Here is a 14,053-nt window from a genome sequence, read left to right as displayed (position 1 = left end):
TTTCTATTATATTTTTGAAGAACATAAGATTATTTTATGCAGGCAAAATGACAACATCCTGACTTGTTTGAATAGCTTCAGTTAAGTAGCTGAAATGTTTAGATTAGAAGCTTATCCTTAATTTTTAAACTGCTTAAATCTGTATTAGACTGTATAATTTTTTTACAGAAATAAATATGCTAGCAATATTTTGACAAATATAATTTTACTTTTTATGAATTCTTTTAAAATGTCTAGAAATTCAATCTCTGGCCTAAAAAATAAATAAAAGCTGTAATAGGTAGATTTTGGAGTTGGACACTTATATGCTTATTGATCTTTTCTCTAGGAAAATTTTTTAAAGAATTAACTTTTTTTAACTCTTCCCCTTCATTCTGCCACAATGATTTGTGATAAGTTTTCATCTAAGCCAGTGACTGACTTCAGTCACATGAGCAGTCACCGTTAAAAGTTTCAATAACATATATGTCTTTAAGTGGACCATGGGAAACATACTTTAGTTCAGTGGTGCTCAACCTATGGGCCACTGGCTGGATGACGTGGCCCCACATGCCAGATTGCACTGGCACATGGAACTAAGTTGTGGCCAGATCACCCATGTGGAACAAGCTTTGCACCAGTCATCCAACCTGCAGGGACAAACAGGTGCAGCAATGTTCTGGGTCAAAGGAAAATGTATAAATCTTGTACCACAGTTATGCATATCTGCATAGATAGCATATATATTGCATGTAGGGGTGCACCAATAGAGATTTTGGGGGCCAATACCAATAGCCAGTTTTTAAGGAGGCATGTTGGCCGATACCAATCCTATTTCTGATACACAGGCTGGCAGCTTGAAGAGCAGTGTGTGGCTGCTAAATCGGTTGTGGTGGAACAGGAGGGGGAAGGGAAGGGGCGTGGTGGGGAGGGGCAGATGAGGCCCTTGCGGTGAGGGAGGGAGTGGGGCAGGGGCTGGGACAGGTGCTGCCCGGGCGGGGCACAGGATGGAGCTGCGGCTCATTTGTGGGGCACGGGGAAGGGAGGCATTCTCGCCGCTGCGCGCACCCCTGGAGGACATAGTGGGGTGTGTACCCTCGGATCTGTACCTGGGGTAGTGGGGCTGCTACTGTGGGCTGAGGCCGGGGCTGCACCAGGCTCTTTCTGGCAGGGGCTGGGCCGGGCTGTGCTTGGGGCAGGTGACAGCGGCGCTGGGAGGTGGGCTCTGGGGGGGCTGCAGCCACCCCAAAATTCACTGTAGCCCCCCCAACTCCTCCCAGTGCCACTGCCCGCCCTACACCGAGCACAGCCCGGCCTAGCCCCCAGTAGTAAGAGCCTGGCGCAGCCCTAGCCCTCCCGCCCCGCACAGATCCGGGAACACATGCCCCCCATGTCCTTCTGGGGTACACATAGCAGCAGGAGCTTCCCCCTGCTTCAATCTCTGACCTAAAAACAGAGTCCCACAGTCTCTGTCCCATGCCCCACCCTGCCCTAGCTGTGCAGCACCTGCCCCAACCCCACTCCCTCACCACAGGGGCCTTGATCTGCCTCCCTATGCCCCTTCCCTCCCCCCTCCCCTTCCACCACAACAGACTTACCAGCTGCACACAGCTCTCCAAGCTGCTTGGCTGTGCTCCTTACTGCCTACGTGCTGTGCTGCAGCTGCACGTATGCATAGGGCATTTAATATCTGAACCCTTTTTTGCTTTTTGTATGCATATAAAGTGAAATGACTTAATACAAACACCCTTAATAAAGTAAAATGATTTCATGCATTCAATGAATGCTTTAATATTGTATATTGTTTTTTATCAGCTCCTGGGCTACAACGAAAAACAAGTAAACCTACAGATGTTCATTGGCACAGCAGATGATCGCTACTTACGACCTCATGCATTCTACCAGGTGCACCGAATCACTGGGAAAACAGTTGCTACTGCTAGCCAAGAGATAATAATTGCCAGCACAAAAGTTTTGGAAATTCCACTTCTTCCTGAAAATAAAATGTCGGCTAGGTGTGTTGCAATATTCATTCCAAATTCACCAGCTAGTCATGTATTCCTTTCAGATAAATCGAGATTAGAAACAAGAATCTTTAAAAAAAATGTTTAACATAACCATTGATTTTAATTCTCTTCTAAATGTAGTGTCCAAGTTACTTTTTCTAAAATTACAAAAACAAATGTAATGTTTTATTATGATTATTGGTACTTGTATTTGGATTTTTAACCTAAGTTCTTCAAGCCTCTCTGCTAGACATAAAAACAGTGCAATAAATATCTTAGCAAAAAATGGAACTAGTTACTACAACTGTAATTCTACACCACAATACTTTGGAGCCAGTGAACCAAGAACAATATAAATACAGATTAGTTCACTCTCCATTATCTCTCACTCTAAATAAACTCTTTTTTTTAACTTTACAGATTATCACATCATGCAGCAATACATTTGCTTTAACAGGCTTTAAGGTGGTGTGTTTAATACTGGCCCTGTCTTCTCTTTTTTCAGTGAGATGTGTCATGTAAAATCATATATTTTATGTTGCTAAGTAACTGATGTAATGAATGGAAAAAATAAAAATTGGCAATTCTGGAACATCAGAATGGGGTTTCTGATATGCTTGTTGAGTGCAAGTTTGATGAGGTTATTCCTTTTTCCCTAGAGAATTATACAGTGGTTGCTACTTTCCTTTTTGCAAATATTTGTCAATTTGAGCAACTTGCTTAAGAAAATTTGTCATTAAGTGTCATTGTAAAACAATTAGTAATATTTTACTTTTAAAAAGTGAAAAGGGTGGCAGAGATTATAAATCTCCGAGATGTAATTTTTTAACTGCAACCCATAGTTAGTATTACATTAGTTGGTGTTAATTTAAGGTTTCCTAGTAGCAGCTGTCTAAGATACTGGAACCAATAAAAAAATTTAAGGTGCATTTTTAGTTTTTTTAAGCAAGTTTAAAGTTAAAGCTCCTAGAAAGGATTTTTGGATCATTTAGTAGTTTCTGACTTGTTTTCCTCCATCTAATTTCTAACCCTTCACCCCAGTATTGATTGTGCAGGTATTTTGAAACTTCGCAATTCAGATATAGAGCTCCGTAAAGGAGAGACAGATATTGGAAGAAAGAACACCAGAGTGCGTCTTGTGTTTCGAGTTCACATCCCACAGACTGGTGGAAAAGTCTTGTCTCTACAAACCGCTTCCATACCTGTTGAATGCTGTAAGTTTGTAACAATTGATTTTACATTTGCTTAAAATCTCAGTCACCAATAGTAAGATTTTTATTTTCATTTGTCTGTGCAACTGGAAAAGGAAAATACCAACATTGGATAAAATTTTACAGTAATATATCTTACTTTAGAATACTTAAGATATTGTTAATTTAAATGAAAAGTGAATTACAGTATTTAAGTTTACCTATCTTGTCATAATATTGAATCGTGATACTGCTTGCAAAACTAGTGGACATCTGAAGTTTTGGATGAACTTACAACTTACTCAAGGAAAACTTGTAACTTAAATTATAAAGCTTTTATTAAGGTATCATGGCTTGGCATTTAATTCTTTATGGATCACGCCACAATTTCAGTTTGATTCAAATTATGAAAGTAAAGAATAACTATACCACAATTCTCTTTCCACAACTTGATTACGTATGAAAAGAAAATATGATATTGGATACAATATTCAGATTTTAAATGAGATTTCAGTGCAGGTTTAAGCTTGTAGATAAATATTTTTTTCTTCTTTTCAATCATTTAAAAAATAGCTCAGCGATCTGCTCAAGAACTTCCTCAGATTGAAAAATACAGCATCAACAGTTGTTCTGTAAATGGAGGCCAAGAAATGGTTGTGACTGGATCTAATTTTCTCCCAGAATCAAAAATCATATTTTTTGAAAAAGGACAAGGTACGTTACTTTTTCAAGTTTGAAAAGAACTGCAAGAGCTGAACTGAGTTGTTAAGTGATGTAGAAGTATTAAAAGCATTGTGAGTTGTAATCTAGCACTATAATTTAGGTTGTCTGTGTCCTGTTTGGCTGCCTATATGAAAGAAACGCCATTGGTGTCATAAATCATCAAGGCAGTTGCATGCTAACTAGTACATAATAGAAACTCGGAAACTGAAGGGTGGGAAGGGATGCCTGTTTACACATCATTTTTCTTCTTCTTCAAATAAATATGTAAATAGAATATGGAAACAAAAACTGTGCCCCTGGAGAGAGGCAGACATTTGAAACTCTCCAAATTCTGCTCATTTGGAGTGCTTCAGTGCTGTACATGTGCACAGCCCTTAAGCATGCCTCCCTGCTGGAGCACTTCACAATCACTGTGGCAGCATGCAGTGACTTGCTGTCCAATAAAGGGGTACAGCCCCACTGTGCGGGGGTAGTGGACAGCCAATGAATGCTCTCTTGTGCACTCAGTGTCTGTTCTTCCCATTCTAAAGGTGGATAGCCACACAAGGAATCATTATCTTCAGCACCAAAGCTCCATGCACCCCCTCCCCCTTCTGTCCCCCCAGTGGAACTGGAAGACCAGAGAAGGATAGGCATACAAGGATTCCCATTCTCCAGCTCCAACAGCAGAGTAACTCTATTACAGGGGAAGAATAAGTATCAGGGGCAAACACCAAAATGGAAAGTCTTGTATTCGTGCAGCTATGTTGAACAATTAAAAGGGAAGAGATAAAACAATATCTAACATAGGCTAGACCAGCCATTCTCAACTGGGGGTCCGTGGCCTCCTGGGGGACCAAGAGCAGGTTTCAGGGGGTCTGTGCCTAAGGGACAAGGAGGCAGGAGTGTGGAGGTTGGGCATAGGCAACACGTGGCGGGTGCATAGGGAGGAGGGTGTGGGGCACATGCCCCCCCAGATTTGTGCACCCAGAGCAGGCACAGGGCTGCAGCCTGCCCAGATCAGCACAGGTGGGAGCCACTTCTGCAGCCCAGCACATGGAACCCAATGCATGAGGGTGGAGTGGGGTGGCAAGAACTGGGACCCCTGCACTAGCCACACTACCAGTAGTGCAAGGAGTAATGGACCAGGGGGGACTGCTGCTCTCACCTCCTTCCTCTGGCAGCCACTTGCACTTTAGGCTGTAGCTCTTCCCTGGAGGGGAGGTGGGCTGGGTGGCAGCATGGGTGGCCTGAAGGGGGCAGTGGCGGACAGGCCATGGTGGCATGATAGAGCTGCGGCCTGGCACACGAGTGACTGGTGGTGGGAGGGGGTGAGGGCAGTCCGTCCCGCCCCCCCAGTCCGTTACTCCTCTTGCTGCTGGCAGCACAGCTGGTGCAGGGGTCTTGGCAGTGGCAGCAATAAGTCTTGCTGCTCCACCCCACACATATACACCCCACACCCTGCCCCACACACTGGAGGGTTGGGGGAAGGGGGCAGTGGGGCACCCGCAGGGGTGGAGGGCTGTGGGTTGAGAGTGAGGAGCACTGGCAGGTGGGCCATGGAGTTCTTATAGCGTGATTGGGGGGGGGCCTTAGGAAGAAAAAGGTTGAGAACCCATGGACTACACTACTTTAGACTAGTATCTAGATTTTTTGTTTGGATTTTTTCCCCAGAATGCAACGAGATATCAGTAGTTCTTGAAAAATCTGCATTATATAACATACTAGTTAAGCAGGTACATCTGCTTTTGGTTAATTTATGAACGTAAACAGGCAGATGTACCTAAGCTTAAGTGTTTGCAGTGTATATCAGCAAGGCACCAAAGTGACAAATATCCAATTTATATGTGCTTACTGGGAAGGAATATGGAGCCAATTAAATAGAAGCACTTAAAAGTTTAAATACCTGTACACATCCTAATAATATTCATTCTGAGATTCCAACTCCAATCTTAAATGAACGCAGTAAAAAAGATCAAAACTAAAAGATCAAAATAGTATTTAATACACTTGTCATTAAGGGCATTCATTTTATGTTTCTTCATAAAAGTTTGAATATCCAAGTACAGAAAAACAGATAATATCAGATTTTTCTCATACAATATGTAATATTAACAAACTAACCTACAAGAGCATGTTAGATTGTTAGATTTGTTCAGAGTCATCTCTAAGGAATAGGGCCTTCAAAAATTTGCAGTTTGGATAGGTAAGCATTATATAGTTTTGGAAGACTAATTTAACAAAGTAACTATTTGCTTTTGAACATGCAGTTTAAAATTTATCTAGGGAATCCAGGGCGTTGCAACACATGGCCCTTGGTGGCAAGGTGTTTGGCCTCTACCTCTGGTCTGGGCAGGTGCATCTGCTGCTTATCCTGTGGATCCAGCCTGTGACAAACCTTATGGTCTGTATTTGGCCCAAGGCATGGGGGAAGGTTGACACCCTACTTTAGGATAGCTGGAATCTGATAGGCAGCATGCTGTCTGTGATTTCCCTTTATTTAAAACACCTACTTCTCAAAGTGTGTATTTGGCATCACAAAACAAGGTTACTTTTCTTGTATCTCTGATGTCTTTCTTTTCACAGTTTTATTGATGCAACTGCCTTATTCTTGTTCTTATTTACAGTGTAATCTTTCTCTCTTTTCAAAGAGTAGCTGTCCATTATGTCCTTACATTTACTTTTTTGTGGACTTGATGCCATATTCCTCCATATTGCTTCATTTTCTGCTTCCTTCCTGAAAGTGTTCAACCTGTTGGGTTTATTAAAGTCTTAATATTGCCTTTTAAACCTTCTCTGCAGAACAGAAAGTTTATATTTCCTACACATTCTGCCCACATGATAACATTTTGTAAATAAGCATACTTCATTTTTCTGCCTTGGGTCCTTCAGCAAATCATTTATTAGTAATGGTTTTTGTTGCTCCTACTCAGTCCTTTTCTGAAATTAAGCGTCAAGGCACTGTGCTTTTTTAATCCAAATAGTAAATGCATCTTATTTCTGTTTGTTTATTGTTAAGTCCCCAACACTCATGAAAATCTTTTTCTTGGAACTGTACTCTATTGTAGGTCTTCATGTAGCTTCAAATATCAAGCAGTATAAAGGAAACGTTTCCTCTGGGTTTAGAACGAGGGAGTTACCATAAATTAGACAATAAAATACCCAGTAAAACTAGGTACTGTCATATTCTTCATCATACTTGGTACATGCAGAGCACGTCTACATGTGACACTACGTCACCGTAGCAATGTGTTACAGCGACATAGATTCAGAGGTCAAAAACTGTGATGCCGCAGCTACATTGCTGTAGAGATGCACGCCAGTGGTATAGTGAATTGCTATAGTGACATAGCAGCTAAAAATAACCACGCGCTGTGCAGACAGCGCTGTATGGGCTGTTGCTGTGCCATTGTGTAGTACTTCCCAAAGAAAGTACTGCATGATGGCGCAGTAACAACAGCACCATCGGGGCACATGCAGACACACCCCCTGTTACTGAAATTAAATATTCCTCCCTACAAAATAAAAAGACCTGATTCTTTAAACAACTTGTCATGTATTTTACCCTCATGTTTATTCCATGGGGTTACTGTGACATAAACAGATGTGTTAGCCCCTGTTAGTTTGGTATTTGCCAAACTAACTGTATGACTTCTCAGGATGATGAAACAAATTGTGCATATCTCATGACAAAGATTATTTTTTAAGTGGGTTGTGATCTTGAAGAATAGAAGACAACAATGAAGGTATCAGTGTTGATTGTTAAAGCAGTTATTTTTAGACTTTAGAAGTCACTTCAGCTATTCTTTGTGAAAAAAAATGTTTTTGGAACTCACTGCGGCTTCATGGGACCTGTTTGAGGATAGCTTCTTAATCCAATATTCCTTTGCCAATTCTGTAGAAAGGTCAAACTTTCTGTTATATGTAAAAGTATTAGCCTACTTCAGGAATAATTTGCTTAACCTATAGCTAAATGAGAATTGAAAAATGCATTGTAAAAATGTATCACTAAAGTTGATTTTCTTGTGAGATTTTATTGGCTAAGCCTCTTCTACAGCATTAAAAATATCTTCATTCACTTATTTTATCTTCTTAATGCAGCTTCCCTCTCACTTCTCCTCCTCCTGGCCCAATATATCATCTCCTCCTGGCTTCATAGTAGCTTAAAGAGGAGAGCTGGAGAGTACTCTGGGCAATAACAGCAACATTCATGCTGCTACTTACTGGAAATTTTAGGTGGGAAGAGTCTAGTGTAGAAATAACTTTTAGCATACTATCTCACATCAGATGCCATGGCTCTTGTCTAATGGTCAGCCTCAGCCTAAGCTTGTTTAACCTTAACTAGTTCATAGTCTCTTAATCTTCCAAACAAACAAGGTGAAATAAGGAAATATTTAATATGACAGAGCCTTGATTGATACCATTAATCTAATAAATGTGTTTTTTAATGAATTACTGTCTTGATGACCAGGTTATAAGGTCTGCAAGCTATGGAAGTTTTCTTATAGTGGGTTCACCTTGATCTTTTCTGTTTGATTAGTCAGCTTCCCAAAAACTTGTAATCTGATTAGTATTAATTGTTACTTTTATAGATAAGAAATTGAATGGTTGCCCGAGGAAAAAAAATAAAATAGTGCAATCTGGTTAATTCAACACAGGAATAACTCACTGATATAATTTATTAGTGCACTGAACCCCTGCCAGAATCCTATTGATCTTTATAAAAAATACTTTTAACTAATTTGTCACTGGTGTAAAATGTGATTTATTTTTTCTAAAAAGTATGCACATAAATCACAAGGAAATTTACTACTGATAATCTGTTTTTAATTTGACTTAAAAGATACTGGCCTGTGAGGTTATTGAGTTGTCTGGCATCTTGTGAAGGCATTGCGCCTTTAAGCGAAGTCTTTTAAGTGGCCACTGAGCTCAACCTTCAGCAGAAAGAGCAAAACAATTAAATGACATCAAAGCACTACCTTAACTCAGTATCATTCATAAAATTCATTAGTGAATTTCATTAATCCATGTGTGCAATGCTTTTTTTGTCCAACAGTTCCTCATCTTGTGAAAGAAAACTGATTAAATGTAATCTACATTTAAAAAATATAGGGTGTGTTTGGGGATTAATGAATTGGCAATATAGAGTGGATATTAGGATTATTTTGAATTGAAACTGCTATATCTAATATTTAATACTTTTTAGTTTCTAAAACAGTAAAGCCATTTTCCCATTCACATACTAAATTTTGCTTAGTCACCTGGACTCTTTCTATCCGAACCTCTTAAAATGACTTCTTTAAGACAAAACATAATATTTTTTGAGATGTGCTTAATCAGTAAGTGAGTCTGAGAGTCTTTCATGTTCAACGTTTGAAAGGTCTTTTACTCGTTGAAATAGTGTCATTGATACAGGATGTTTTTAATTTTGTAGTTTTTTCTTATATTTTGTAATTATTGTCATAGCTGAGACGTTGGCATCAGAGTCCATTATGTGTACTTCTGTTCAAAATTGCATATAAATAAAGTCTTGTGGTAAAGTTGCTACATAATATACTTGACAGAGCCACAAAAACAAGGAAAAAAGTTTAAGTACATATCCTCTGAGCATACCCACACGCTTCACCATAACTGCTATGCATTACAGATCATGCACTTATGCTGACAGTCCATACATAGCATCTGGTGAAGTAGACAGTTGCCTATGAAAGCTCATGCCTTTCTGAACCAGCTGCTCACTTTTACACATACTCCGGGTCGGGGGGAGCGCTGTAATTAAAGTGGCTCTAGAGCAGTTTCTCATGTATTGGCATTGCCACGCTTCAAAATGGTGGTGGGGGCACTTGAACTAAAGCTCATTCCATGAACTTTAGTTCAACCACCCCTGCTGACATTTTGAAATGCAAGGACACTAATACACAAGGCGCGGAAGCTGGCTAGAGAGTGGGAATTACCACGCTTCAGCACTCAATTGATTAAGTCTGCTCTGCACCGTAATTACAGCGCATTGGAGCAGCCCTGCAGCATGTCTACAGGCACCCTAAGGTGCCATCCTGCCCTACCTTCTCCTTGACTTCAGACTAACACTGCTAACCATTTCTCAGACTGCACTACTTAAATCTGCTCCCATTGGGACATTAGCCTTCTGACACCTTTACCACAGCACTCTTTCCTGGCATCTAACTGCTACAGAAAGCTGTAACTAATAATTGTTTGTGGACAGAACTTAATAACACGGTTGCTGGAAAGCTGGTATATGTAGGAGGCCAACATTAAGATTGTATGTAATCTGATTTGCGCAATATCTCTGGTTCTAAGGACACAAAGTATAGGTTCTGTACTTTCTAGCTTTTGTTTGTTTGTTTTTGATGATTCTGACAAGTATGTGGAGCAACTCAAGTATGAACCCCCTTATTAAGAAAGGGAGAAGGGATGATCTGGGTAACTTCAGGCCAGTCAGTCTTACCTCTATCCCTGGGAAAATGCTAGAGAAAATAATCAAAGAACACATTTGTGAAGGCCCAGCAGGGGAGACGATGCTGAGGGGAAACCAGCACGGGTTTATCACAGGTAGATCATGCCTGACAAACCTTGTAGCCTTCTATGACCAGGTCACACACTGCCTGGACACAGGAGCTGAGGCTGATGTCATCTTCCTGGACTTTAGGAAGGCCTTCGACACAGTCTCACACCTATCCTCATTGGGAAGCTAGCAGACTGCAGAGTGGATGCCTACACGGTCAGGTGGGTGGCCAACTGGCTTAGGGACTGCACCCAGAAAGTGGTGGTGGATGGTTCTCTCTCGGCCTGGAGGGAGGTGGGCAGTGGGGTCCTGCAAGTTTTGGTCCTCGGACCGGTATTATTTAATATCTTCATCAGCGATTTGGATGAGGACGTGGAGAGCACCCTCTCCAAGTTTGTTGATGACACCAAGTTATGGGGCAAAGTTAGTACACCAGAGGGCAGGGAGCAGATTCAGGCTGACCTGGACAGGTTGGATCAATGGACAGAGAGAAATAGGATGCAATTTAATAAAGATAAATGTAAGGTACTCCACCTGGGAAGGAGGAATCCCCAGCACACCTATAGGTTGGGGAGTGTCCTTCTCAGCAGCTCAGAGGCAGAGAGGGATCTTGGAGTCATAATTGACTCCAAGATGAACATGAGCCAGCAGTGTAACGAGGCCATCAACAAGGCCAATCGCACCTTGTCATGCATTAGCAGGTGCATGACTAATAGATCAAAGGAGGTGATTCTCCCCCTATATGTGCCACTGGTCAGGCTGCAGTTGGAGTACTGTGTCCAGTTTTGGGCACCACACTTCAAGAGGAACGCAGAGAATCTGGAGAGGGTCCAGAGGAGGGCCACTCGCATGGTTAGTGGCCTTCGGGAAAGACCCTACAGGGGGAGGTTGAGAGAGCTGAATCTCTTCAGCCTTCACAAGAGACGGCTGAGGGGACACCTTGTGGCCGCCTATAAATTTATTAGGGGAGGTCAACAGGGAATAGTTGACACACTATTTACTAGGGCACCCCAGGGAATGACTAGGAGTAACGGGTGTAAACTAGTTGAGAGTGGATTTAGGTTAGATATTAGGAAGAAATGTTTCACAGTAAGGGTAGCCAGGATCTGGAATGGGCTTCCAAGAGAGGTGGTGCTTTCACCTAGCTTGGAGGTCTTCAAGAGGAGGCTAGATAGTCACCTGGCTGGGATCATCTGACCTCGGTCCTCTTTCCTGCTAGGGGCAGGGGATTGGACACGATCCATTGTGGTCCCTTCCGACTCTACAGTCTATGAATCTATGAAATACAGGTTTTCCTCACCAACCGCAGGGGTTAGGTTCCTGAAAGTTCCCATGGTTGGCTAAAACCATAGTTAGTAAGACAAAAGGCTTACGGGAAAAATGAAGTTAGGGACTTGAATATGAATATTTTCAGCATCTGCTGAAGCTGATTCACCCATAATCTTCATGTTGCGGAGACCATGTCTCCTCTTAAAGTTTTTGAAACACCCCTTACTGGCTTGAAAACTTGTGCGGTCACTTGTGCCTTCACCCTCCGAGGTCTGGATGATGTGGTCATAAATTTGCTTTGCCTTCTTGCGTATCACTTGGCTGCTCAAAGGCGCTTTCTTCTGTGTCTTTTTCCATTTTTTTCTAAGCTATGATCGTGCAGCATAAAGGTCACTTTAGCACTTCCCGGTGTACCACTCACAACACTAGTCCTTATAGTAGCCTAACTTTTCCTTATGGTTCTCACAGTGGACTCGTTCACACCAAAATGCCTCCCTACATTCACCACACTTTCTCCACATGCTAGATGATCCAACAACTCCAATTTTGTTTCCAAGGACATCACTTTCCTTGCCCTCTTCACAAATAGCTCACCTTCACCACTCACTCACAGGCCATGATTAAGGGCAAAATGCAAAAATCACAAAGAAATCGGGAGAAAAATGTGGAGCACCTGCGACTGGAAGTTAACGACATGAAGCACAATGTGAAACAGTGTGTGTGAGGAGATGAGAGCACCACGGGTGGCCAGCAAGACCAAGGGTGATTTGAAATGGCAGGTGGCGGGCTGATGTGTGGCCACAGAAAACTGGTCACTCGAAGCTGCATACCGTGGTAGCCAAAACGGTATATAGAATATTAAGTGTAGATACTCAAAACTGTGGTTGGCAAAACTGTGGTTGGCGAGAGAAACCTGTACTGTAGCATCCGTGTACAGGTTCCTACACTGCACATCCTTTACAGTAGCAGATAGGGACTGGACCAATGAAATGGCCATGGCTAGTCAGAAGCAGTCACACTTTAAACAAAAGAAAACTAGTAACATGCTGGGACTGCCTCAGTAGCTGACTAGAGGTGAGCTTGTCCAGGGAGTTTGTTGCCAGTTCCCTTAGCTTTGCTGTAACAGATGAAGGTTAAAATCAAGTGGGGAGGCTTTGAAGTAAGTTGGCTTTGGAAGGGGGAGTCCTGTGGTTTCTGTGTTTACACACAGCTGTGTTTTTTCTTGACTTTATTTATGTTTACCTTTTAGGTATTTTAATTTTTTGGCAGATGTCACAGCAGTTTTCAAGTGACCTTTATTATAATACTTTTAAAATGTTGCTGCAAACCATCCTGCTAGTTTTCAGTTTCTGCTTGATTTGTATCCTTTTAGATGGCTATTCTGTTAGATTTTTGAAATTTTACATTTTCTAGTTGGAGTGAAGCTCCTTGGTCTGTACCACCAAGATTCTGAAGGTTAATCACTGTACATTTATTTCTGCACCTTTCTGTGTTCTGCTTCAGTGATAGTTCCTATTTTAGTAGAGGTTTCAGCTATTACTATTGCTTTGGGCTTGTACATCTAACAGTACAACTGCATTTAATTAATGAGCAGTCAACCCTCTCTAAACCCTCCCTTTTACAATGCAGGGATTAAATCACTGCTATGCCAGTCGGTGGCATGTTCAGACAGCCTCCATAGTGTAAAAAACTTGTTTTTCACCAACCTCCTCTGTCTTTGTTTGCTTTTATGGTAAAGAACTAGCTAATTGCCTGACAAGAATGACGGGGGGGGGGATCGGGTGGGGATGGAACCCCGTCTGCCCCTACGTCCAGGCTCTCTCCCCCTTCCCTCCAGCTGTTTGGGGTCTGGGCCTGCTCCCTCCCTCCCTGCTGCAGTGGCAGGGAGAAGGGAGGAGTGGGTCCAGGCCCAGTGCGGGGGAGGATCGGGCCTGAGGGTGGGGAGAAGCCGGGCTGCCACAATGGGGTGTGGGGAGCAGCAGGCCCGGGCTGACCCGGCAGCAGCGGGGGGACAGGAGGAGTGGGCTCGGGGCCAACGCTGGGGAGCAGGGGTGGGCGAGGAGTGGGCCCAGGCCTGAGTGGGGGAGGAGGCCCACTCTTTCCCTCCCCCAGACACTGCCGCGGCTGTGTTGAGCCAGGCCTATTGTTCCTCTCCCCCCCCGCCACGGCAGGCCATCCTTTCCCCTGCTCTCCCCCCCACTGCATTGGGCCAGGGCCCACTCCCCCACCCACCCCTCGCATTGGGCCTGGGCCCGCTCCTCTCCCCTGCATTACCTGCAGGGTGTTGGAGGTGAGGAGGCGAGGCCAACCCTGTTGGCCTTGCCTCCCCCTTCCATCCACTGTGTTGCTGCCACCTCCAGTGAGCAGGGTGGGTGGGGGCGAGG

The 14,053-nt window shown here is 42.9% G+C and overlaps 1 protein-coding gene across 7 annotated transcripts in view; it reads left to right on the top strand.

Moving 5' to 3' along the window:
- Window positions 1–14,053, top strand: part of NFATC3 (nuclear factor of activated T cells 3) — a 162,816-nt gene that overhangs the window by 100,138 nt on the left and 48,625 nt on the right. For all 7 annotated transcript variants that reach the window (XM_059713763.1, XM_059713769.1, XM_059713768.1 and 4 more), the window contains 3 exons: window positions 1,795–1,994; window positions 3,027–3,199; window positions 3,749–3,889. In XM_059713763.1, the coding sequence (XP_059569746.1) occupies window positions 1,795–1,994; window positions 3,027–3,199; window positions 3,749–3,889 (514 nt within the window). The remainder of the gene's footprint in view (window positions 1–1,794; window positions 1,995–3,026; window positions 3,200–3,748; window positions 3,890–14,053) is intronic.

This window comes from Alligator mississippiensis, chromosome 10 (assembly GCF_030867095.1).
Source record: "Alligator mississippiensis isolate rAllMis1 chromosome 10, rAllMis1, whole genome shotgun sequence".
Taxonomy (NCBI): domain Eukaryota; kingdom Metazoa; phylum Chordata; order Crocodylia; family Alligatoridae; genus Alligator; species Alligator mississippiensis.
The sequence above is the reverse complement of the archived record's forward strand: the minus strand, read 5'-3'. Positions and strand labels throughout refer to the sequence as shown.